At 32.0% G+C, this 24638-nt stretch overlaps 2 protein-coding genes across 2 annotated transcripts; both read left to right on the forward strand.

The window, feature by feature from the left end:
* The first annotated feature begins 1327 nt into the window (after positions 1–1327).
* LOC148309786 (solute carrier family 25 member 32) lies at positions 1328–23342 on the forward strand. The gene is made up of 7 exons (XM_088259396.1): positions 1328–1357; positions 8987–9287; positions 10417–10570; positions 11781–12030; positions 15549–15662; positions 16560–16705; positions 21893–23342. The coding sequence occupies exons 2-7, from the start codon at positions 9137–9139 to the stop codon at positions 22038–22040; spliced, it is 963 nt and encodes a 320-aa protein (XP_088115522.1). The 5' UTR covers positions 1328–1357; positions 8987–9136; the 3' UTR covers positions 22041–23342.
* On the forward strand, positions 1868–8552 carry LOC148309787 (uncharacterized). The gene is made up of 17 exons (XM_088259509.1): positions 1868–1891; positions 2564–2587; positions 2692–2751; positions 2857–2916; positions 3022–3081; positions 3187–3246; positions 3352–3411; positions 3517–3576; positions 3682–3741; positions 3847–3906; positions 4012–4071; positions 4177–4236; positions 4342–4401; positions 4507–4566; positions 4672–4731; positions 4816–4875; positions 5500–8552. The coding sequence occupies exons 1-17, from the start codon at positions 1868–1870 to the stop codon at positions 5524–5526; spliced, it is 915 nt and encodes a 304-aa protein (XP_088115635.1). The 3' UTR covers positions 5527–8552.
* Positions 23343–24638: the final 1296 nt, after the last annotated feature.

Raw genomic sequence — 24638 nt, forward strand, 5'->3', positions numbered from 1 at the left:
CAAACAATACAACCCTTCACTACCATAGCACTGTTTACACACTTAAAACTACGCAAAATGTTTAAAACGTGCGATTTTTGGTCGACCCGAAGACCAACATGCACTAAAGTTTTCACCACAGACATGCGTTACGAGCCGGGGGTTTGAATTGGATATTGATGAATCTACCTACGGATATTGACGAATCTACTACAAACCCCGCCCAATCCTTTCATCCTACGAGTATATAAGCTGTTTTGATTGATACGTTTAACCTAAGTGCATGTTTAACCTCAGCTCTAAACGCATGTCTGTGGTGAAAGCATTGTTTACACACTTAAAACTACACAAAATGTTTAACACATGCGATTTTTGGTCGACCCGAAGGCCAACATGCACTAAGGGTTGCAGCACAAACATGCGTTAAGAGCCGAGGTCAAACATGCACTAGGGTTAAACATATTATTGATCCAGCTTATATACTCGTAGGATGAAAGGAGTGTGCGGGGTTTGAATTGGATATTGACGAATCTTACTAAACCGATATTGAATCAAATAATGGACTTATTAGTGTTTAATATTTTTACTCCCGTGTCTTTGTTGAAGACGTGATTTGAATCTATGAGGTGATTGGCAAATTCAGAGAAGTTTTTATTGTTTAGACATGGTATGTGGCTTTGGATCTTACAAAGGAAATACATTGTAATAATAAAACATTGTAACAACAATAATAATCAGATATTGCATGAAATAACTGAAAGGTTTAAATGTTGGAGCTAGAATGGTTGCCATTTGTATGCTGACGATGTTGTTTTTCTGGCCGACATAAAGAAGACCTGCAGGCGTTGGTGACAATGTGTGCAAAGAATGTAAAGTTGACGAATATCAGCTAATCCAAAATTACGATTTTTGAAAGAGATGAGAGTAGATCTGACTGTGAAATATTAGTAAATGGGGAAATTATGGAACAGCTAGATATTGTTCTTTTTCTTTGGGTCAGCCAGAAGTTGGAAAAATCGGCGGGTAAGTATTAGGAGATGCATAAATGTGGAAGAGGTGAAGAAAGTTTGTAAAGACAGAGTGGTATTGCTCCTATTCCCTCACGAGGAAGTGGCGTGATGGTTAGGTTAGGTCAGAAATAAATGAGAATAGTAAAAAAATATAAATAAAGGATAATAAATTGTTTATTAATTTTGTTTTATTAATACATACAATTCTTTTAAGTTTAAGTTTTTTTTAAAGAACACTCAAACTAGTGTTTTTTAAAGATTTTACAATTTTTTTTGTGGATATTTTTTTTTTAAATGGCAATACAATAATTTCATGTTTTTGTCTGTTGCAATATTCTATGGTTCTTTTGTCATTCTCGTCGGCCCAGGCCCCGTTTACTGGCAGCCATCTTGTTTCCCTGGGTGCGATATGCAATAAAAGAGATGCAAGATCTGTTTGTTGTTTATAGAAAAAAGAGAAGCAAATAGCTCCCGTAGATAAAACGAAATTGGTCTAGTTATGCCCTGGTAATGGATGTGCGACATCTAGTGGATGACGTCACATTCAGAACTATGAAACTTTATTAGTACGTTCGTTTATGAGTTGTGACGTATAGGCGAGTCATGATTCTTGTATAAGCAGACCACCCATAATTTAGGCTATGGAAGTGCGTAGCTCGCTATCCCCTATCCTCTCACCCCTTCTTCTCCCTTCAGTTCGAAAGTGTACGTTGCGCCGTGAGGTTGTCGGTTTTTTCAAAATGGTTTACCATAGTCTTTGTTGTGTTTCGGGGTGTCGGGACATGACTTCATCGAGACATTCTTTGCCAATTGGAAAAGAATCGTCTTTTCGAGAGTGGATTTGGCGAATAGATCGTTTTGATTTATTGCAAAAGGCTATGACGTCTAAAACTAGGTTCATGGTTTGTGATAGCCATTTTTCAAGCAAAGTTCGAACAGACAGAGGTGGTTTGTTTGAATATGAAGCTCCAGATATAAATTTACCAAAAATCGGATTTTTTCCGAAACTTCCACTCTCGCATTTGCCAAAACCGAATACTTCACTTGGTCACAGAAAACAATGTAAGTATATAGTATATTACATTTTTAAATATTACTGTCAGCGATTTTTCAATTTGTTTTATTTGGTAAATACCATTATTTCTTCAAATCTATTGTCACACGTGTTTCGGTGCATCATTTTCAAATATCGTATTTCTGAATAAGGTGTTTGAAAATGATGCACCAAAATACATGCGGAATACATCGAAACACGTGTCACAATAGATTTTAAGAAATATGTAGTGGTATTTACCAAGTAAAACTTACATTAAAAATGGATAGATATTACCACAAAGTGACTGCCGAATCAATTATTCAAATAAAAATTGCTGTCAAGGACAAAATGTAAATTTTTCGGAAGAAACACAATGATATAAAAGTAAATATCTCTTGCTTTTGCTAATACATGTAATATATATTTTTAAATATACAAATAACTAAATAACTAACCATCACGCCGCTTCATGATTTATATTTATTTGTAGGTCTGGTGAAAGTACTGACATCTTCCAGATTGACTACAATTATGGAAGAATCTCCAAAAGCACAGGATTCCGGTACCTCTTTTTTAAATCTCACATTGAAATACAACATTCCTACTTTAACACTTTAATTATGTGTGGTCACGTGTGCACTGTTAATTTATTGCCTATTATTTCAGCTCTTCCCTCTGAACTCCCGAGTACCAGTCGATCCTCGCTACACACTTCTGAATCCTGGAGTACGTATCGTTTCCTTATTACAAGTGATTACATCACTGTAAATTACTTCAGTTTAATTATGTGTGGTCACGTGTGCACTGTTAATTTATTGCCTATTATTTCAGCTCTTCCCTCTGAACTCCCGAGTACCAGTCGATCCTCGCTACACACTTCTGAATCCTGGAGTACGTATCGTTTCCTTATTACAAGTGATTACATCACTGTAAATTACTTCAGTTTAATTATGTGTGGTCACGTGTGCACTGTTAATTTATTGCCTATTATTTCAGCTCTTCCCTCTGAACTCCCGAGTACCAGTCGATCCTCGCTACACACTTCTGAATCCTGGAGTACGTATCGTTTCCTTATTACAAGTGATTACATCACTGTAAATTACTTCAGTTTAATTATGTGTGGTCACGTGTGCACTGTTAATTTATTGCCTATTATTTCAGCTCTTCCCTCTGAACTCCCGAGTACCAGTCGATCCTCGCTACACACTTCTGAATCCTGGAGTACGTATCGTTTCCTTATTACAAGTGATTACATCACTGTAAATTACTTCAGTTTAATTATGTGTGGTCACGTGTGCACTGTTAATTTATTGCCTATTATTTCAGCTCTTCCCTCTGAACTCCCGAGTACCAGTCGATCCTCGCTACACACTTCTGAATCCTGGAGTACGTATCGTTTCCTTATTACAAGTGATTACATCACTGTAAATTACTTCAGTTTAATTATGTGTGGTCACGTGTGCACTGTTAATTTATTGCCTATTATTTCAGCTCTTCCCTCTGAACTCCCGAGTACCAGTCGATCCTCGCTACACACTTCTGAATCCTGGAGTACGTATCGTTTCCTTATTACAAGTGATTACATCACTGTAAATTACTTCAGTTTAATTATGTGTGGTCACGTGTGCACTGTTAATTTATTGCCTATTATTTCAGCTCTTCCCTCTGAACTCCCGAGTACCAGTCGATCCTCGCTACACACTTCTGAATCCTGGAGTACGTATCGTTTCCTTATTACAAGTGATTACATCACTGTAAATTACTTCAGTTTAATTATGTGTGGTCACGTGTGCACTGTTAATTTATTGCCTATTATTTCAGCTCTTCCCTCTGAACTCCCGAGTACCAGTCGATCCTCGCTACACACTTCTGAATCCTGGAGTACGTATCGTTTCCTTATTACAAGTGATTACATCACTGTAAATTACTTCAGTTTAATTATGTGTGGTCACGTGTGCACTGTTAATTTATTGCCTATTATTTCAGCTCTTCCCTCTGAACTCCCGAGTACCAGTCGATCCTCGCTACACACTTCTGAATCCTGGAGTACGTATCGTTTCCTTATTACAAGTGATTACATCACTGTAAATTACTTCAGTTTAATTATGTGTGGTCACGTGTGCACTGTTAATTTATTGCCTATTATTTCAGCTCTTCCCTCTGAACTCCCAAGTACCAGTCGATCCTCGCTACACACTTCTGAATCCTGGAGTACGTATCGTTTCCTTATTAGAAGTGATTACATCACTGTAAATTACTTCAGTTTAATTATGTGTGGTCACGTGTGCACTGTTAATTTATTGCCTATTATTTCAGCTCTTCCCTCTGAACTCCCGAGTACCAGTCGATCCTCGCTACACACTTCTGAATCCTGGAGTACGTATCGTTTCCTTATTACAAGTGATTACATCACTGTAAATCACTTCAGTTTAATTATGTGTGGTCACGTGTGCACTGTTAATTTATTGCCTATTATTTCAGCTCTTCCCTCTGAACTCCCGAGTACCAGTCGATTCTTGCTACACACCTTTGAATCCTGGAGTACGTACCGTTTCCTTATTACAAGTGCTGACATCACTGTAAATTACTTCAGTTTAATTATGAGTGGTCACGTGTGCACTGTTAATTTACTGTCTATTATTTCAGCTCTTCCCTCTGAAGTTCCGAGTACCAGTCGATCCTCGCTACACACATCTGAATCCTGGAGTAAGTATCGTTTCCTGTGAATTACTTCAGTATTATTATGTGTGATTATATGTGTTTATTGTTAATTTATTTGTATTCTTCTAGGCTTCGATTCTAAGCTACCCCGTGCTAGTGAGCCTTCCTTATTCACACCTGAACCCCGACGTATGTATATTTTTATTTGTGTAATAGTAAAAAAAAAAATTGGTTTCAATTTACGTTTAAACTTTTTCTCTCCACCCTTAGAGTTAGCAATCATCATGGCAATGTTTACTTGTCCTAGCAGTAATTTTGTTCTACAGTGGAAATTCTCTCCCAAGTTGTTAACCCAGGGTACACTTTTACTTCCTATGCTGCTTTTACCTTGCTTTGTTTAATATATTTTATTTCATATTTCTCTCCGCTCACATAATACCTTTTCAGTATTCTAGTTTTCTTTTCTTTACAGTGTACAACTTCACTCTTTTCTTAAAACATTCTAGAGCATTCTTCTATAGCACTACATTTCAAATGCTTCAATCTTCTTTGTGGTAGCTTGGTGGTGGTAGCGTGGTCTTTATATTAATATTTTGCCATTTTTCAACTCACATTTGAATGTAGCAGAGAGCCCCTTGCATTCCACAGCCATTTATGAAACTAAATTGTGTTCTATTACTATCTTTTTTTTTCCTAGATTATGCAGAGAAAGATCTTTAGAAAATGACTCATTAAAGTAATAGTAGAAAGATTTTCAACATATCAAACTAATAATAATTTTCATTAAATTTAATTCGTTTTTATTTATTTTAGGAAAATATCCATCCATATTGTCATTAATTGGGTCAAGTGTTTCCATTCTCACTCCGAGGAAGAAAAGGCTGCACAGTATGGTGATGGCAACAAGAAAACAACTTAGATACGCTCAAAGAAAATCCGCCACGCTAAAGGATCGCTTGGAGGCAGCTTCCACGTTTAAAGGGGGGAATTCGTTAGAACAATACCTTTCATGTTTAAATCCTATAGCTTCACAATTTATAAAATGCCAAATAAAACAAGTGCACCGGCAGAAAAAAGGTAGAAGGTATAGCCGTAGTGACAAAGCTCTTGCTATTGCCCTTTACAAAGAAGGGCCTAAATGCTATAGACTGCTAGCAAAACTTTTTGCTTTACCTTCTCCAGAAACTATAAAAAAAGAACTGAGTTTAATTAAGATCAAACCCGGTTTTAATAGTATATTATTTGAAAATTTGAAGAAAAAAGTAGCTTTCATGAGTGATTTAGAAAAATTTATTGTTGTAATTTTTGACGAGATGAGCATATGTCCTCATATAAATTTCCATTCACAACATGGGTATATCGAAGGGTTTGAGGATATGGGAAATATCAGGAGAGCTAAATTTGCCGACCACTGTTTAACCATTATGATCAAAGGGCTATATACACCCTATAAGCAACCTCTTTACTTTTCATTTTTTGAAAGTGGTGCTAAGTATGTAGACTTGAAAGGTATTGTTTTAAGTATGATTAAAAAACTAATTGAATGTGGTCTTAAACCTATATCTACTGTTTGTGACCAGGGTACCGCTAACAGTAGAGTTATAAAAGGGTTAATCGATGACACTAGACAGTTGCACATCCGTAACAATACAGAATTTAGAGGTGGATATTTCTCTGTGAATAATTTTAAAATTTTTCCTCTCTTTGATGCTCCTCACCTCCTTAAATGCATAAGAAATAATTTGTTGAACAAAGATTTGAGTTTTTATGAAGATGGAGCATATCGATTGGCTTCTTGGGAAAATTTAATGACTGCATACAATTTGGCAGGGCAGTCAGATAGGTTCAAAAGGATGTATGGAATTACTGACATGCATATTGTTCCCAATAAAATTAAAAAAATGAAGGTCAAGTTGGCTTCCCAAGTTTTCAGCGACAGGATGTCTGCCGCATTAGAGACATTTTATATATTAAGACCCGATTCCTTTAATAAAAATCCTTTAGATACTGCCAAATTACTCCAATTTTTTGATGTCCTTTTTGACAGTGTCAATGGGTCTCTAAGGTACTCCCAGGGGGGTAAACTATATCGTTGCGCTGTGACTTACAATTCACCTCATATAGAACTTTGGGATAAGTCCATAAAGATACTGAGTACAATGAAATATGTTTACAAATCAAATGGTTTACCAGTCACAACAAATATTCCAGTAATTAATAACTGGATTTTTTCAATTCATAATTTAAAAAATATTTGGAATAATCTTAAGAATAATGGGTTTAAATTTCTTAGATGTAGGGATTTGAATCAAGATCCATTGGAAAATTTTTTTGGTTCCATAAGAAGTCGTGGTGTGCATAATCCGTCTTCAACACTTTTTACATCAGCTTTTAAATCGCTGTTAATTGGGAATCTAATGTCATCGCGTTCCCCTGGCTCCAATTGTGAAGCTGATAGCTCTTCTGTTCTGTTGACTAATGTTTCAGATTTTATTTATGAAAGTACTGTTACTCGACCGGCAACAAGTGATATAGATTTTTCAACAATAATTCCTAATATAGGTGTAGAATTTGCTAATGTAAGGTCTAATTCGAGTCAGTTTAATATTGATAATTATGTTGCCGGTTTTATATTAAAAAAAATTATAAAAAATATTGTTAATTGCACAAGTTGCAAAAAAAGTTGTTTAGGCAATCCTCTAGACTCAATTAACTCTTACATTTTATCTAGAGAATATACTTCTGATAGGTATAGACTGAATTATCCGTCTGAAAATTTTGTATTTTGTGTTTTAGAAATATATTATGTAACTAATCATTTGTTAGGTGAAATGTGTCAAAATATTTCCTTGTTAAAAATAATTAATGCCACGGTAGATAAATATGTAGATTTTCTTTGGATCAGTTGTACAGAACACAGGAAGATGTTGTCAGAATCAATTGTAAAGTACACTGTACCATTTTTAATTAATGCTTGGTGTAAGGACATTAATGATAAATTGCGTGGCAAAGATACCAGACCTTACACTGGTTCAGATTGTATAAAAAAACTCGCCATACAAAGATATATTAAATATTCTAAATTTAAAAAAAAATATTCTGTAGAATCCAACGTCTAATCCTTAATTTAGTTGCATTTTTAAACAAGTGATTTCAATCAAGGAATACTTTACACTTCACTACTAGGAATACTGTCGTACAGAACCTTAAGTGCTGAATGCTATGAATAATTATGCGCTCCTCTCTCAAACACCTAATACATATATGCTTTTACTGCGCTTTCGGTTCTGTATGACAATAATATTTATTACTTTTAATATCACTGATCTAAAAAGAAAACAGTAAAATTAAAATTTTCCGTAATTTTTTTATTCTACAAAACTAATATATTTTATTCCATTTTGGAAATAATAACAATGTCCGTCTATTTTTCTTCATAGATCAGTGTTGCGGTACCCTTTCTGTAATATTAATTTTATTTGTATTTTCATTTTAAATCTGTAATATATGTTCCTTAACAAACTAACTCTATATATCAAAAATTAATTTCTAAATCAAGATATGCAGGAATCCAGATAATTGGATTAACAATATCAAGGCAATGTTTTGAAGAAAATTCAAAATTTACTTAAAAACCACTTTTCTATTGCTTTTGAAATGATACAGCGGATAAGTAAATTGCTTTGAGGAAGAAACTTTTCCCAGCGCCATTTTTATTTCCTGATAACCAATCTGGATATTTGACCATCCGGATGACTAGAGTTTGAATAAATTGAGTTCTACTTCTATACTTTGATCAATGTTGTAATTTATGTGTTTTTTCTTGTTAAAAAAATCATGTGTATCAAAATACATTTTTATCAAAAGTTCTGATTATTTTATTTTTCAATCTCATTGAAAAATGTCAAAATCAAAGTTATTCTGGAGAGTGCAATATACTTTTTTTGTAATGTAGTGAATTTTGTAGCTGTATCATGTGGCATTTATGCTATTGAATACGACCACTAGTTTACTACAGTACAAAGAAAGTATGTTGTGACAATTCGAGGTTATTTTGGTTTTGACATTTAATCCTCTTCTTTTCAATCAATATAGGGCTAATGGGTGTGAGTCATGGATGTACATTTATTGGTTAAGTACTTTAATCTTGTAATTTCATGATGTAAACAATAGGTATTTACATTAGGTATAAATTTTTTTTGTGCTTGTAACACCTGATCGGCTCGGATACATTAGCCCCATACAGATATTCAGAAGTTCGCCATCTATTTCTAGTATATAATCTTTGCGTCGGCCCAAGTATTTTCATTCGCACTTCGCGATAAAAATTGCATAAGTTTCTTATTCAATAAAAATGTTTGTCGATAGTATATTTTAAGTGTATTTCGTGAATCAAGATGTTCCACGTGAATATTTCTCTCCTAGATAATTGCAATTGTTTATCACAACTATGACTACAATGAAAAGTTCTGGTTCTGCAACTGCTAAATTAAACCTTTTAAGTCATGTGAGGTATGAACATCTCGTAGCTGGAATATCGGGTGGTGTAACGTCGACCCTTATTCTTCACCCTTTAGATCTCATAAAGATCAGATTTGCTGGTGAGTATTTATAGTTTATAGTTCTGTCTCGTGACACACTCGCACGTGTCGTTTGACGTATTCGAATGCTGTGTTTTATGAGAGGTCGCTCGCTGCTGTCTGATTAGCTTCCATACAAATTTGAAGAAACTGATTTTTTCAATTATTGTCCCTGAAAAACCACAATAGTTTACCGTCTTATTATTATTTTATATAGTCATTATTTACTTAGAATATAAAGAATGCAGTTTATTAATTTAAAAAAAGCATCGGCAGTAATTTAAATATTATATTATGTATGACGTCTATTTTTATAAATATAAATATTTTTTACCATTAAAAAATATGTATTTTATAAAAAATAAAACATTTTGGTTCTGCTGCTATTTGCCATTTGGTTTTTTTATTTTTATTTTTCTTAAGTTAGCGTATATTACAACTTAAACAAACTTATTATTTACACTTAATTTACATTATATATATATTTACATCTTACAGTAAACAAAACATGTATTTTTAAATTCTTTCAGAATCTTTTCATTCTTCATATATTCAGGCATCTCATCATACATTTTCAAACCTTTATACATTAAACAATTTTGCGACTTAGTTTTTTTCAAGAATGGCAGTCTTATTTTATCCTTATTTCTAGTACTATGTTCATGAAAATTTTAGTTTAAAACTATTTTATACTTAAAATATTTGGATAATTTATCGTTAAAAATGAGAAAAGATGGCCGCAATCGAAAATTTTCATGAGAAGGGAAATTCGTAATGGTACAAGTTTTTTTCTGGGTAGCTCCTGCTCATGTCACTTAATCAAAACATCCTTGTTTTAAGTGTGGTTTCTGTTGAAATTTTTTATTACAATAATTTTTATTACAAGCAGGAACAAATAAAAACTAAATATCTTATCTATTTTTCAAAGCTATAAATGCAGTTACCCATAATTTATTTTTTGTCGCCCTTTAATGATGGAATCTTAGCAATTACGGCTTGCAGTTTATTTTTAGTTTTTATTATTAGCGTGCAAGGACAGGATATGTAGGTGATCATGTAAATTGAAACTCAGGTGGCTGTAAATTTGCATCGTCAAGTGACGACAACAGACTATTGTACGGCAGTATGATATATATTTCTTCATTTTCAGTAAACGATGGAAGAACTTCTTCAGCCCCACAGTATAATGGTTTGAAAAATGCATTTTCTACCATTTTCAAAACTGAAGGAATCCGTGGATTGTATCGGGGAGTCACACCCAATGTGTGGGGCTCTGGTTCTGCATGGGGATTCTATTTCTTATTGTAAGTCTTGTGATTATTTTTAAAAAATGTTTAAATCTATTAGATACTGGCAAAAATGCTTTGCATTAACTGAATATCCTAAATTATTTTTTAAAAAAAAGTAAAATGTTTTTTTAAAGAAAAAAAAAATATGTATAAATTTTTCTACAAGTCGTGAAATATATTTTTACCCATGATTTATCTTATTTTGGCTTCATAAACTTTTTCTATTTGAAATTCTCTTAATTTGTATTTTGTTCTGAATACTAGCATATTATATTTACTGTGTATATCTTTGTTACAAACATATATCTTCACCTTCAAACCCTTATCCGCACCTCAATGGTGCATAAGGCAATGCATCATATAAACCGTGAGGAAAAGGCCTTCCGCTTCAGGTAACAGTCCAGGTCATTGAATAAATATTAGAGTGAAAAAATCACTTATATTTATTTGACCCCCCCGTGGGATTGAACTCCGAATCTCCAGTACAGTATGACCATTACACTACGGAGGTGGAGGTGGAGGTGGATAATGTGGAGTATGGACATTAACACGTAAACCACAATAAATTGAATCGGCAAAGTGAAGAGGATAACTGACCTTCACATAGTCCATTTAGATAATTTTTTTATCAGAGGGGTTATTATTAAGGGAGATTTTAATAATAAAGTGTATAATAATGTAATGGATGGCTCTTTACTATATCATTGGGAAATCCCTGTTCAAAAATAAATACCATATCCATTCATAAAATTATTTTAAAAAAAAATTATGTTTAAATTTTTTTATGATTTGTAAAATATATTTTTACATATGATTTATCTTATTTTGGGCCCATTGGGCTTTTCTATATGAAATTCTTCTTCCATTATTTCTTCTTCTTCTTCTTCTAACCCTTATCCGCACCCAATGGTGCATAGGGCACTGCATCATATTGACGCAGAGTTACCTTGATCGTTATTTACATGAAGGCAAGGTGATCATTCCTGCCCTTCAGTGACCAGTCCAAGGTAATATGAAATAAATATTAGAGTGTAAAATCACCAATATTGATTTTCACCCCCCCCCCTGGGAATCGAACCCGTGACCTCCAGCAAGGTAGCTAAACACGCTAACCATTACACCACGGAGGCGGACATTCTTTATCACCGTGTTCTTTGTAACTTTATTTTGGATTGCACACACCCTTTCTGGCTCCCTTTACTATTGGATGTGTCTGCATATACAGTTACAACACGATCAAGACATGGATCCAGGGTGGGAACGCCAAGACGCCGCTGGGGCCCGGCATGCACATGCTGGCGGCGGCGGAGGCCGGCGTGCTGACGCTCATGATGACCAACCCCATCTGGGTGGTGAAGACGCGCCTCTGTCTGCAGTATTCGGGGGAGAACCTCTCCGAGAACATGCGCTACCGAGGCATGGTGGACGGGCTCTGCAAGATTTATAAGTACGAGGGCTTCAGGGGACTTTATAGAGTAAGTTTTCCCTTTATACTTTTCCATTTTCTCATTCTCTGGTCTTCATAATACTAGTAATATTTTTAGATACAATATATCAAATAAAAATACAGTGAAACCTCTATCTATCGTTTTTAAAGGGACCTATTAAAATAAATTATGAATGCGGGAAAACAATGAATGCGGGATTAAGAGGTCAATACGCAAATAGATATGAGTAAAGATACCGTCCTCCCAATCTGCATAACCATTTGTAGGCTTAAAATTCTAAGAAGAATATATGTTTCAGATGCAAATATTTATTTAAAAAAAATACAAACCTGAATAGAATTTTTTAAAATACTTTTGTTTTTTAACTGTTTTATTTTCGTAAGTCAATAGTATATTTTCGGCTTTGCAAATAGTATTTTTTTCAGCATCGGTTATTGAATGTGCGTTGCCGGTTACACAAACTTTCGATAGTTTCTATCCCATACGTTGCCGTTGAATGTAAGAAAATTGGAAATAATGTAAAAAACAGACAAAATGTATCAAATATGCAGCTTAATTCGAATGATAAATGCGGTAAATGGTGATATAGAAACGATCGATGCGGTTTAGATTAGTATGAAATTATGTCGGGATAGAAGAAATAAACGACTCATCCGGGAAAACGATTATTCGAGGAATGATAGATAGAGGTTTCACTCGGTATTACCTATTGTCTCATATTTATTTTTATGACTGATCAACAAACATCTTCAGTATGAAAAACTGTTATAATTAAATTGTTGTTTAAATCAATAATTGTGATAGGGTAGGAGTAAACATTACAAAGAATACATTGGACATTAAGAATGTTTACAAATTATCAGTAATACGTTGTACACATGTGTATAGTTTTTTTAAAGACGTTAGTTTGCAGCGATAAGAAAATGGATTAGTTATTAAATACATTACAATAGAGTTTCATCAAGAAATATCTATGAAAAATATCAATAATAATAAAAATACTAATACTGGTTTCTTGTGTTTTTTTAAAATAAATTTCAAAAGTAAAAATATACCAAAAAGTAGTAAAATAAATAGTTTTTTTTATGTTGTAGTCAAAGAATATGTGTTTTTCCTTGTAGTCTTTACATAAAAATGCATATTTTTCACAAATATGGAATTCAATTCCAAGATTCATTTTATATATTTATTCTTCCCGCATACATTTTTAATTTATGCCAGCTCATGAAGCTGACTATTCTTAGACGCTAAACTGTGGGCAACCAACTACAATAGGTTTATTGAATGTGGCATAACTATGTGTAATTTCTGTTATTGATAATTATATTTTTAGCATTAAAGTAAACTTTGGATAACTTCCAGAATATACTTTTTACATTAATCGTAATTAATTGATGGTACTTTTGTAATTAAACATACTGGCTTAAGGTAAGCAAGATTTCTATTGTTTTGTGCAATATTAGAAAATTCAATTTAAAGGTCTTGAAATTCCATATAAATTTAGATAAAGAGTGTGGTTCGCGGAGTGTTTAACCATATTTGCTTTTGCGTTTAGTAAAATATATATTAAATAAAAATGTTTTAATAAAAAAAATTTCAGTCCAATTTTATATAGAATAAAACATCGCAGTATTTTTTAGATCAGAAAGATTTTCTAGCTTTTTAAGTGTTTCTTAAATATAATAAAATTTCTAAATATATTTTTTAAGGCAGTTTCTCTATTATAAATTTCTCTTTTTTGATATCATTGTGATACAATGCCCATTGATGTCTAAAATAAGTAGCGATGGGATTTATTGAATCAAAATTATTGTGCTGTTTGATTAATCAATTCATCAAAAAAATATATAAATGGAATTTATATATTAATTTTAAATCTTTTTTGAGTCTACTAAGTTGTATTTTATTAACAAAAAAACATAAAAAATTATATTGTGACAATTGTTTCGCCTTGTTAGGGCATTATCAAACGAATGCCTTAACAAGGCGAAACAATTGTCACAATTTAATTTTTTTATGTGTTTTTGTTAATAAAATACAACTTAGTAGACTCAAAAAATCTGTGTTTGATTTAAAATTAATACATAAATTAAAATAAAGTTCTACAAATTATACGGCAAATCAATAAATAAATATAAGTTATTCTGATGAACGAATCGATTTGTATGATCTGTTTGACGCCTAAAGTTTGTATTTGATTAGTAATCTTATTAAATGTTAGTAGTTGATTTAATTTATTAGTCCATTGACGACCAGTAAAAATGATTACCAACTACATAATAACTTTAAAAGGGGCTTTAAAAAATATTTCAATGGTAACATTCAAATAATATTATGACTTGAATACCAATTATTCCATTCCAAATTTAATTAGCTTAATCCCATCATGAAAAGCAAGCAAAAATACTTGTAGGTTTTGTATTGAGTACACATTTAGCAGAAGATTAAATAGATTACACTTGATAATAACAATCTGTTGCATGCAAAATAAATATTTACATAATCAAACATAAACGAGTTTACATTACTATTTTATTATTTTAGTTAAGGCGTAAGCATTACAGATAAGTGTTTCAAATAATCTCCATAATATTCTTATAATACCTGTTTTTATTCTCATAAATTCAGCGTAACATTTTGTCACACAGAGCTACTTAATCGCAAATTTTAGACCTAATGCTATTATTTAATATTTGATATGTTCTTACCATCTGGAATAATAAGCAAACATGAAAACGCTGAAATGTTGAATTTATTTTAATGATATTGGTTTCAATTATAAAAGAATTGATTTCTAAAAATAAATATTGTTGTCTCAAAGCTTTTTGCCCGTTGATAACTTAAAAATAATCTATAAAATTTAATAAAATAAGTCTTACCATCGGACTAAAAAACCACACAGGTGATATAATTCCAGGGATGTCTTCTGCTGCATTGTTTAGTTTGTGTGATTTAATAACTAATTGAGTCTGGATGAAATTTTACATTGATGTGTGAGAGACACTTGTCGTGGAATACATATCTCTTTTTTATAAATGCATGCTATCAGCACCAGAATTTTATCTGCCTCTTTATTTGCTCGGAAATAAAAATATTGATACAAAAAGATGACTGTCTAATAAATCAAGTCATATCTACAAAATCCACTCTACAGGACTGCGCAGTTTTCATTGCTTTGTTTTTTAGTCCAATAATAAAATTGCATACAATGTTTGAAATTGTTTGAAATTTGGCACATTGACCAAAAATTTTCAATCTAGAGTGATTTTTTTGGATAGTTAATTTGAAGAATAATCTGGTCAGTAAACCGATATTTCTTTAGGTCTAATTTTAATAAAATTATGCCAAAAAAAGTAGTAGTTAATAATGCTACAAATGATGCTTTAATTATATATATTTTTTAAATCTCTTGTTATCATCTGATATGTTATTACTTTTAGGACTTGTCAGTATTCATGTGCCCTCATGTTAAAAATAACAACAATTTAATGAATTCACTTAATATTTGCAATAATTCTAGATGTGTTTTGGATACTTTTTTTCAGGGATTTGTTCCCGGTATGTTTGGAGTTTCACATGGAGCGTTGCAATTCATGACGTATGAAGAAATGAAAAATAAATATAACCAATATAGATATCTTCCAATAGATGCAAAATTGGTAAGTTTTTTGAATATCTTTACAACAAATAATATTAATTCAAATTTAAAGGATTTATTTCATACCACACATTTATGTAACATTTCGTTGCTGATTACATCATATTGAAGAAGAAAAAAAACCAGTCTATGTCAAACATCATATCTTAAGAAGGTCAAAGACGGCCAAGCATATACATATTGATATTTATCACATTAATGAATTAATTAAGATCGTCATCCAAATGTGTTTGTATTTTTATCGTATCTTAAATTTGCCACCCATGTTTTACAAACACAATTTTATATAACTGTAGGTACTAATTCTTTAGTACCAACGGTTTTATTTTATTTTATTTTTTATAATTTTGAATTGAATGAATTTGAATAATGTGATTAATTAACCACTTTAATGGCATGTCGTCATCATCCATTGTAATGAAAATTCTCTGATGCCATTAATTTTGATCTGAGATGAGTATAAGAAACAACATTCATTAAATATTATCCGAGAATCGTAGCAAGATGACTACATGGTATGTTGTATCGTCCATCATTGGACATATGACTTGCCGACTTTGCAGTGACTTGTGTTATGTTTAGTCATATTTAGCGAGGAAAGAAGAAAGAAATCAATTCGCATCTAAATTTGTATATAAAGCAGGGGCGTGCATTCCACATAGGTAGAAAAGCAGTGCCTATCCTAACTTACCTGCGTTACATATAAAAATGCAACCAGTACCTACCCTACCTTAAGTAGTACCTAGTTTACCTTACTACCTATCTCAACTGCCTACCCTGTATAACCTAGCTCACCTTTCTACCTACCTTTATTGCCTACCTAGATTTCTGATCTCTGTGCACGCCACTGTTATCAGGCATAAGAAATACATTCAATATATGGATGATAACTTTCCAGAGTACGGGAGAGTATCTGGGGTTCGCAGCGGTGTCCAAGCTGATAGCGGCAGCGGCCACGTACCCGTACCAGGTGGTGCGCGCCCGGCTGCAGGACCAGCACCACTCCTACTCGGGCGCGTGGCACTGCGTGCGCGACACCTGGAGGTATGAGCGCCTGCGCGGCTTTTACAAGGGCCTCTGTCCCTACTTACTACACGTCACGCCAAATATATGTCTCGTCATGCTTATCTGGGAGAAATTCACTAACCAGAGTGATTGAACCGTTCACGCTTATTTATATATACAAACACATACTAGCTACCTTTACATGTATGCGCTTTACAACATGCTTTTGCTAGCGAAAGAGTGAGCATTAAAACTCATGAATGGGACACAAGACATGGTCCATTGTTAAAAGTGGCACATAGACTATTTTTTATTTGTCCCGTAGGAAAATATGTGCCTTGATTTTTTTGCAAATTGTACGCACCTTTTTTTTAATCATATGTGATATTTTATGTGGTTTATCCTATCAGATGGCCCATTCAATTAAAATCGCAAATTAGAGCGCTTATATGTAAAGGCAGCTAGTATATAATTCTATGGTGCCTGGGTATAGAATGATATCATCAAAACCTCTATTGTGATAAGTTCTATGGTGAATGCCGTGGCAGAACACATAACTTTTATTGGATTTCCATTCCTAGATTTGAGATGAGTTCATGATAAATTAATATTTCTAGCAAATGCTTGGTTCTGTGTGCTGTTGTCAGAGAAAGGTCACTGTAGTTATCATTAATTAACATAATAGTTATCACTAGTCTAAACGAGGACAGTGTGTTGCTAAAATAATATTTTTGAGATAAACAACAATCACAGTATAATCTTGCATTCTTTATCAGATTTTAATCAAATATAGAAGTATATACATATTCCGCGCATTTTATGAAAAACCTAATGCGTCACTCTTTTCCTTGGCACACTAGAATTTCTCACTACGCCATCATCAGATATTTATAATAAAGTGGTCAGAATATGTACAGAAATTTATTTACAATAATTCTAGAAACGCGTGTGTATTCATAGTTTCATATTTCAGGATTGTAGAATAATAACATGCATAAGTATGAAAATGCATATTTATTTTTTTTGTTATTGTATATATTGCACATTTATGAGAACAACTCAAATTGGGAATGTTATAGCATTATATATTATATGTTCTGGAGAAAACTACAGCTATGCATTAAACTATTATTGTACATCAACATGTAGACAAAACAGCTTTCCGTTAAATTATTTTAAAATAATGTAACGTGACTACTTATCCAAGTTATAGAACTTAAAATTTGTCTCTTAAAAAATAATTAATTTTGAGTTGTGACTTCCTAATGATGTAAAAATAAAACAAACAATATCAAAAACAATGCCAATTTATTTTGTAAAAAGTTTTTTCTTCGTTAGTTTTGAAAATAAGTTGTCAGTATAATGGCGTTTCAAATAATAAAAAACGTTAAACTAGTTTTTTGTAAACTTGATAAAGGCCATATATTCTATGACCATGATAATATTATCTTGTAATTTTTATGAAATGTGTGTGATTAAAATATAAGCAATATGACCTTAATTTATTTCAAATAGATATCAATAGTGAAAAATTTCCATGCAAATTCTGACAACTTAGACCCATTTGATAAAATTTGCATTGTTTAACACTAGAAAGGCGGACTTCCATTATTTTGATGATTACCTTTTATAAAGAAATGACGATACTAAAATTCCTCTATGTTTTAGTTATTCATTGTACATTAATTATCAAAAAAGTATTAATTCGAGTAAAGAAAAAAATATATATGCAAACACTTTACATGAAGCAAATAATGGTCAGTTTTTCTAGTGCTATTATCAATAGCCTGCTTTATTATATCCATCTTATACAGTCATTGAAATTGATACCCATATTTTATATATTTACTTGAATACCTTACAAAATAATAATTTTTTGTTGTTAAACTGGCAAACTAGTTTTAGCTTAGACTTTCTACCCAAGTATTTTATTTCACGATGAGATGAGTAAAAATAATGCAGCTATATCTAAATTTAAACACACAATTTTAAGTAATATAGCTAGATTTACATGTATTGTAATTGTGAAGCAATGTTTTAGCAGCAGTAACTTGTGTGTTTCTACTTGACATTGGTTCCAATGATGTATAACGTTATGCCCTCCCGGTATATCCTCCAGTGTTGGTGTTATTTTTCTTCAGGGATCTTTTCATATTATTTATATTACTAGCATAATCTATCTTCTAATATCGAATTCCTCTTCTTTATGTATTATTTTATTTGTATTGTATTTTTTTATAAAACTAAATACATAGTTAGCATAAAACACATTAAAAATATTAGTTATTTATATTTGTTTTATGCTTGTATATATGTATATACAAATTGCTTTGAACCCAATAAAATCAATATTTTTAATATGTTACAACTAATATATAGTTTTATTGATATAAATATTTTAAATATAATGATACTTGTGTTGAATTCTGTTCTAACAGCAATTCTTAGGCTTCAGTAGGAAGAAAATTAAAAGTTCAACAATAAGTCCGCCCTTGATTATCTTTGGTTAGATCTCACGAAGTGGTCTGAAGTTAAGTTTACATAAACATAATCAATGGTACTCAGGGAAACACTATTCTATCATTTTATTCAAATAATTTTTAAAATGAAAATGGTTTACTAAAGGGATGTTGCTAAAGACACTGCGAAGTAAGATGGATAATATGTGTTGATTTCTAGCGTTTATTTCATCGTGGTACTGATAATTACCAACCGTCTTGTTTTCACAAACAATGCTTATCTTTCCATCTGATGTATCCATAGATGTATATTTGACGCAAATAGGAACATAATGAAGGTTATTCAATCGTGTTTAAAAAAAAAACATTTTAACATTAACTATAATTTTATTTGTTTAAAGGAAAAGTAGTAGAAATATATTTAACTAGGGATTGTTTTACCGAGAGGTTATTTGCCCCGATGCTATGTGATTTCTGGAAAATAACACCGGGCAAATACAAGTATTCCTAATGCTATATTTTAGGTAAACAAAATATAATTATCGATAAGTAGCTAATGGTAAAGTTTATTTATTTATTATGTAATCGTATTGATCAAATTCACTCTGCCAGTTTCCATATGTAGTGTTTGATAACTCTAAATTTTAGCGTGATTATCTATTTAATTTTACTATGAAACATGTCTTTTCAATTAAGATTTGTTATATTAAAACAATATACCATCCCATATTTTGAATATCGACCGAAAATTAGACTCTTTATTTTTTTATCTCTTTTATTTATCAATCACTCGACTATATTTGCACCGATAACATCTATCCTTATCTGATACGGGTGTAATATAGAGTTGGTAAAATTTGGTCGGATGAAGTTGATCGATATTATTTCTTTATTGTAATGTCCAAAACAAACGTAATGAACATTATCAGGAGGATAATAATTTCGTGTCTGTTGAAGACAATATTTGCATGTGACAATGTGTAGAGCCTTCATCTCGATGCATTTATTCCTAGCGTCTGCAGCCCGCCTAGTCTTGGTAGTTCTCTGGATATTATATTTGACAAGAATGCTTTATGTGCGGTAGTATATTTAGTATTGCGAGTGCAAATCTCCGACAGACAACAACAACCTCATTATGATTATTCCATAGATATAATGGTTATTTATTCGGTGGCAGTGTACAACATACACGCATACTGCAGTTGTAGAAAGTCTCTGTGATTTCTGTAAAAAATAACACTAGCTTTATATTATAATAAAAAATTTGATAGCCAGTAAAAGGTGCTGTTTATAACTAATGTTTATTTGTAAAAATCAATAAATGGAAGGTTTATACATTTTAATGTTTGATTTTATTAGCAAACCCCTTAATTACTCCTAGCAATGCAATGTGTTAGTGTGTTGTATTTTTTACAATTTTTTCTTAACTGGTTTTAAAAATGATGAATGGATGAACGCTTTAGATATTTAGAGGTAATTTTGTAATGATTGGTCATTTCACAAAATTAGTAAAAGCGAACTTGCTAGAAACTAAAATCGAATTCATTAAATATAGCGCATTTATTATTATTAATAGTCTAAATGTAGATTATCATGAGTCTGGTCTTCTTGTGTCAGCTGCCGCCTCGAATTATGTACATTTTAAACTTCATGCTGTACTTGTATCACCATGTTAATTGAGTATACCTTTTGGAAATGCAGAGCTATTTATAATATTAGCCAAGCAATCAATTTTATGTATTATTTTTAAAATTTTAATGCAACACGAAGTTATGGGTTCAGGTTAAATATGTCTATTGGTTTTGTTTATATTGTATTGCACACTACCCCATATTTATTCCATAGTCCTTCTCAAATTCTTTGATCACTTTATCATAAATAATAACATACTTACCCCTTCTTCTAAGGCGTGACAGAAAATAAAAAATAAAATAAAAATACCAAAGCACTGCACTTTAGTGTAATTGAAAAATAAGATCGTAAAATGTTTTGTATAAGAGGTGTTAAAGCAAAAGTGCTTATTTATAATGTGTTCTTAATATTTTGGAGTTAATAAATGATAATGATAATTAAAAAATTAATGTATCATATGGCAATGGAAATAGAAAAGTGATTTTTTTAATGAGTGGATTAGAGATTAATATTATTAATTATTAATCATTAATTAATATTTTTAAATATTAAAGAAGAGGATACAGTATGTCATTGTTTTTGGTTACTATAAAAAAAATTATACCCCTCAAATATAGAAATGCTTTTCTCATATCTAATTTTTTCAGCTCAAAAATCTTCAATTACGCTTTACTTACATAAACAAAAGTTATGTTACTCCAGATAAGTATACACTAAATTCTGTTTTTGCATGGTGGATACATTCCAGAGAAAAGAGTGAAAAAATCATGGTGAGTTATTTTCCACGGTTTATTTAAAAAAATTACGTATTTTTGAAGTGCCACAAAGAAACAAATATTTTTCCAAATGCAAAGAAAAATATAATGATTAAAAAAAAGCTGTTTTTTTTTTTCAAAAATAGCATTAGCAGAATTTAGTGTACACTCATGGAACAATTATTTGATGGTTAATATGTACTATGACATAACTCGAAACTGGGGACTCGAAACTCGAGTTACGTTTCTTTGGCCCTGAGGAGTCAAATGAGTAAAGAAAGCTGGAAAGACTTATTGACAACAAAACAAAAAAATAAAAATAAAAATGAGGTGGGAAGAGCTTGGAGTAGAAACTAACCATTATGTCCTGGTGGTTGCAGGTATGAAGGATGGGGAGGCTTTTACAAGGGCTTGCGGCCCAACCTGACCCGAGTCGTGCCTGCCACCATGATCACCTTCCTGACTTACGAGAAGGTTTCCCACTACATGCTACACAGGGGACTCCCACCACCAGGACATAAAGAGTGACTAACCAACCTTTACGACACTGCCCGTCACCTGACCTGATCCGGGGTGCACTATTCTTCCTCAACCCTTACTACCTCTGTCGTGAATGGCCGTAACGCACATACGAAGCAAATCTCATACACTTCTAAATTTAAATCATAACTCACAGTATGGACCGTAGGAACATATCCTGACTTTTGGTATTATTGGTAACATGAAACTTTGGTAAAATTTATAATAATTCCGTTCACATCCTTGTCAGGCAGTTTTTTCACCAAAGGCTACTCTAATTAATATACTAATCACAAATAACCGCCAACCCAATTCCTATCTGCACAATGTTTTCTGGCGTCTCTCGCGCTTTAGCAAAAGAAAGCAAACAGAATGCTTATAATATTTATAAAAATTAAAATGAAAATAGAAAAAAAAAATTTTTAGGTGATTTCTACTATGTGAAACAATTCAGAAAAAAATCTCACAGGTTTTTGCTAAATTACTAATTTCAACCATAGATGCCTTCTATGAAGTTTATTTTGTAAAAAACAAACATTGTGTTGTTACATGCAACATATATACAAGTTTTCGAAATTTGAGTAATGTATTGTCAACATGGGTTTAATGCCGAGTGTTACACAGTGTATAAAGTGATCACTTAAACTAGCTAATGATAGGTTGTGAGCCCTGTATAACCTGGACTTCCGTTTTCAAATCTCAATACACTTCTTCATCCCTGATCGGCTGTCCAAACTTAAAACACAGTAAGAGACTTTTTTTGTAGTACGTTTTTTCTGCATTTTTGGACTAAGTAGAATCTACTTAGTCCAAAAATGCAAAAAAAACGTACTACAAAAAAATGTCCCTTACTGTGTTTTGAGTTAGGACAGCCGTGATAGGCTGAGGTATCATTTGAATCTTATTAAAAAATGACTCCTATGAAAGGTACCACCCAGAATTTGTGAACAAGGATTCGGGCCACTTCAAAATATTGTTTTTTTCAAAGTTGTTTAATCAAAAATTTAAAAGTTAATGCTTTAAATATTATTGATTATAGAACTTTGAAATAATTTACTGTATAGGGGATAAATATGTAGCTAGATTCATGACGGTCTGGCAGAGAAAAAACTAATTGAAATGGCATTTACTAACAGAATTATTCCTTATTGTATTCCTTCTAACCCATATCTGTACCCAAAGTTGCATAGTGCACTGCATCGTATCGACACAGTGTTATCTTAACCGTTACTTACATGAAGAGAAAGTGATCAATCCTACATTTCAGATACCAGTACAGGGTAATATTAAATAAACATTACAGTGAAAATTTACTAATATTTATTTTGACCCCCCTCTGGGAATCGAACCCGGGTCCTCCAGCATGGCAGCTAAAGACTATTGTATTAAACATTAACAAAAAAGTCATAAATTGAATTATGATTTCCTTTTATTGTTTTAAATTATGTATTTTACATTCCTAAAAGTTTATTAATTTGGCACTGTTAACACACTCACGCCAATACTAAAATTTGTCAATTTTGAAATTCACAAAAATAACTTTTCGGTAATTTACGTATTTTAATAATATAATGTATTTAGTTTATTTAATTTTTTGATTTGACAATGGGTTCCATAGTTAAAGCATTTTGAATATAGCTCTTGATTGAGGTCACTTGTGCCCCCCATGGCGCTGCGGTCCAACACAGGCGAGATACCGGTGCCCTCCATGGCATTCAGTGTGTTAAATGGCTAAACAATATTCGAGTACAGTTTGTTTTTTAATGCATAGATGGTGTTAAAAGGGAGTTTATTATTAGTGTCGGTGTAATTTACTGATGTAAGCTGTACAAAAAAAAAGTACCAAAGATTTAGATAAGATGACAACATAATCCCAGAATATTATAATATCAGAAATGGGCACAATCCACATTATTCATAACGAAAAGAACTTTATACTTACCATGTGTCGCAAAGCAGCCCGAAGGGTCACCAAAAATTGCAAACGATATACCAAATAAACTACGAATAACATTAGTGTCAATGGATGTATTAAATGATATGGGTATGATTTTACAATACATATATGCATTAGTATGAAGTTTAGAAAAAAGTTTATTAAAATTTCTTTCCTTATAGAGAAGAGTGGTTCCTAATAGACACTATTAGTATATTGTCATTTTTCAAAAAAATTAATAAATAAACATAATGTTTGTTTTTTTAATTATTTTTTTATTATATTATTGTTAAATGTAGTGTGATAGGTGTTTTATTTTTAAATACATGGTTTATAAAGTGTATTTTTTTATTTAAAATATACTTTAACCTGATTAAATTATACTATTATTAGTACATAGGAGTTTCAAAAAGTTTCTAGAAAAGCTATCTAAACAGCATCAGCAGCAGATCATTAAGTAAAATTTAATTGAAGAATCCTACAGGATCATTTATTTGTTTTCGGGTGGCACGAATAATACCCAATATTTAAAAAAAAAGATGTAGTGTATACAGTAACGGCTCTTCACCTGTCTATACCACAATAGCAAAATTATCCAGCTTATTTAGAAAAGACTATAATAAACGTACCACCTTCAACTTCAGTTGCTGCAGAAAAAAATGGCTGTTGAA

This window comes from Brachycentrus maculatus, unplaced genomic scaffold, assembly GCF_059751285.1.
Source record: "Brachycentrus maculatus isolate JH-2025_06_01 unplaced genomic scaffold, ASM5975128v1 h1tg000117l, whole genome shotgun sequence".
Lineage (NCBI taxonomy): Eukaryota > Metazoa > Arthropoda > Insecta > Trichoptera > Brachycentridae > Brachycentrus > Brachycentrus maculatus.

What these genes read in the sequence shown, in the direction of transcription:
- LOC148309787 (XM_088259509.1), top strand. Translation starts at nt 1,868, where the DNA reads ATGACGTCTAAAACTAGGTTCATG. An exon ending in CGTCTAAAACTAGGTTCATG is followed by an intron (nt 1,892 to 2,563) that starts GTTTGTGATAGC and finishes CAATTATGGAAG; the next exon opens with AATCTCCAAAAGCACAGGAT. An exon ending in ACACACTTCTGAATCCTGGA is followed by an intron (nt 4,237 to 4,341) that starts GTACGTATCGTT and finishes CTATTATTTCAG; the next exon opens with CTCTTCCCTCTGAACTCCCG.
- LOC148309786 (XM_088259396.1), top strand. Translation starts at nt 9,137, where the DNA reads ATGACTACAATGAAAAGTTCTGGTTCTGCAACTGCTAAATTAAACCTT. An exon ending in TGGGGATTCTATTTCTTATT is followed by an intron (nt 10,571 to 11,780) that starts GTAAGTCTTGTG and finishes CTGCATATACAG; the next exon opens with TTACAACACGATCAAGACAT. An exon ending in TTCCAATAGATGCAAAATTG is followed by an intron (nt 15,663 to 16,559) that starts GTAAGTTTTTTG and finishes ATAACTTTCCAG; the next exon opens with AGTACGGGAGAGTATCTGGG.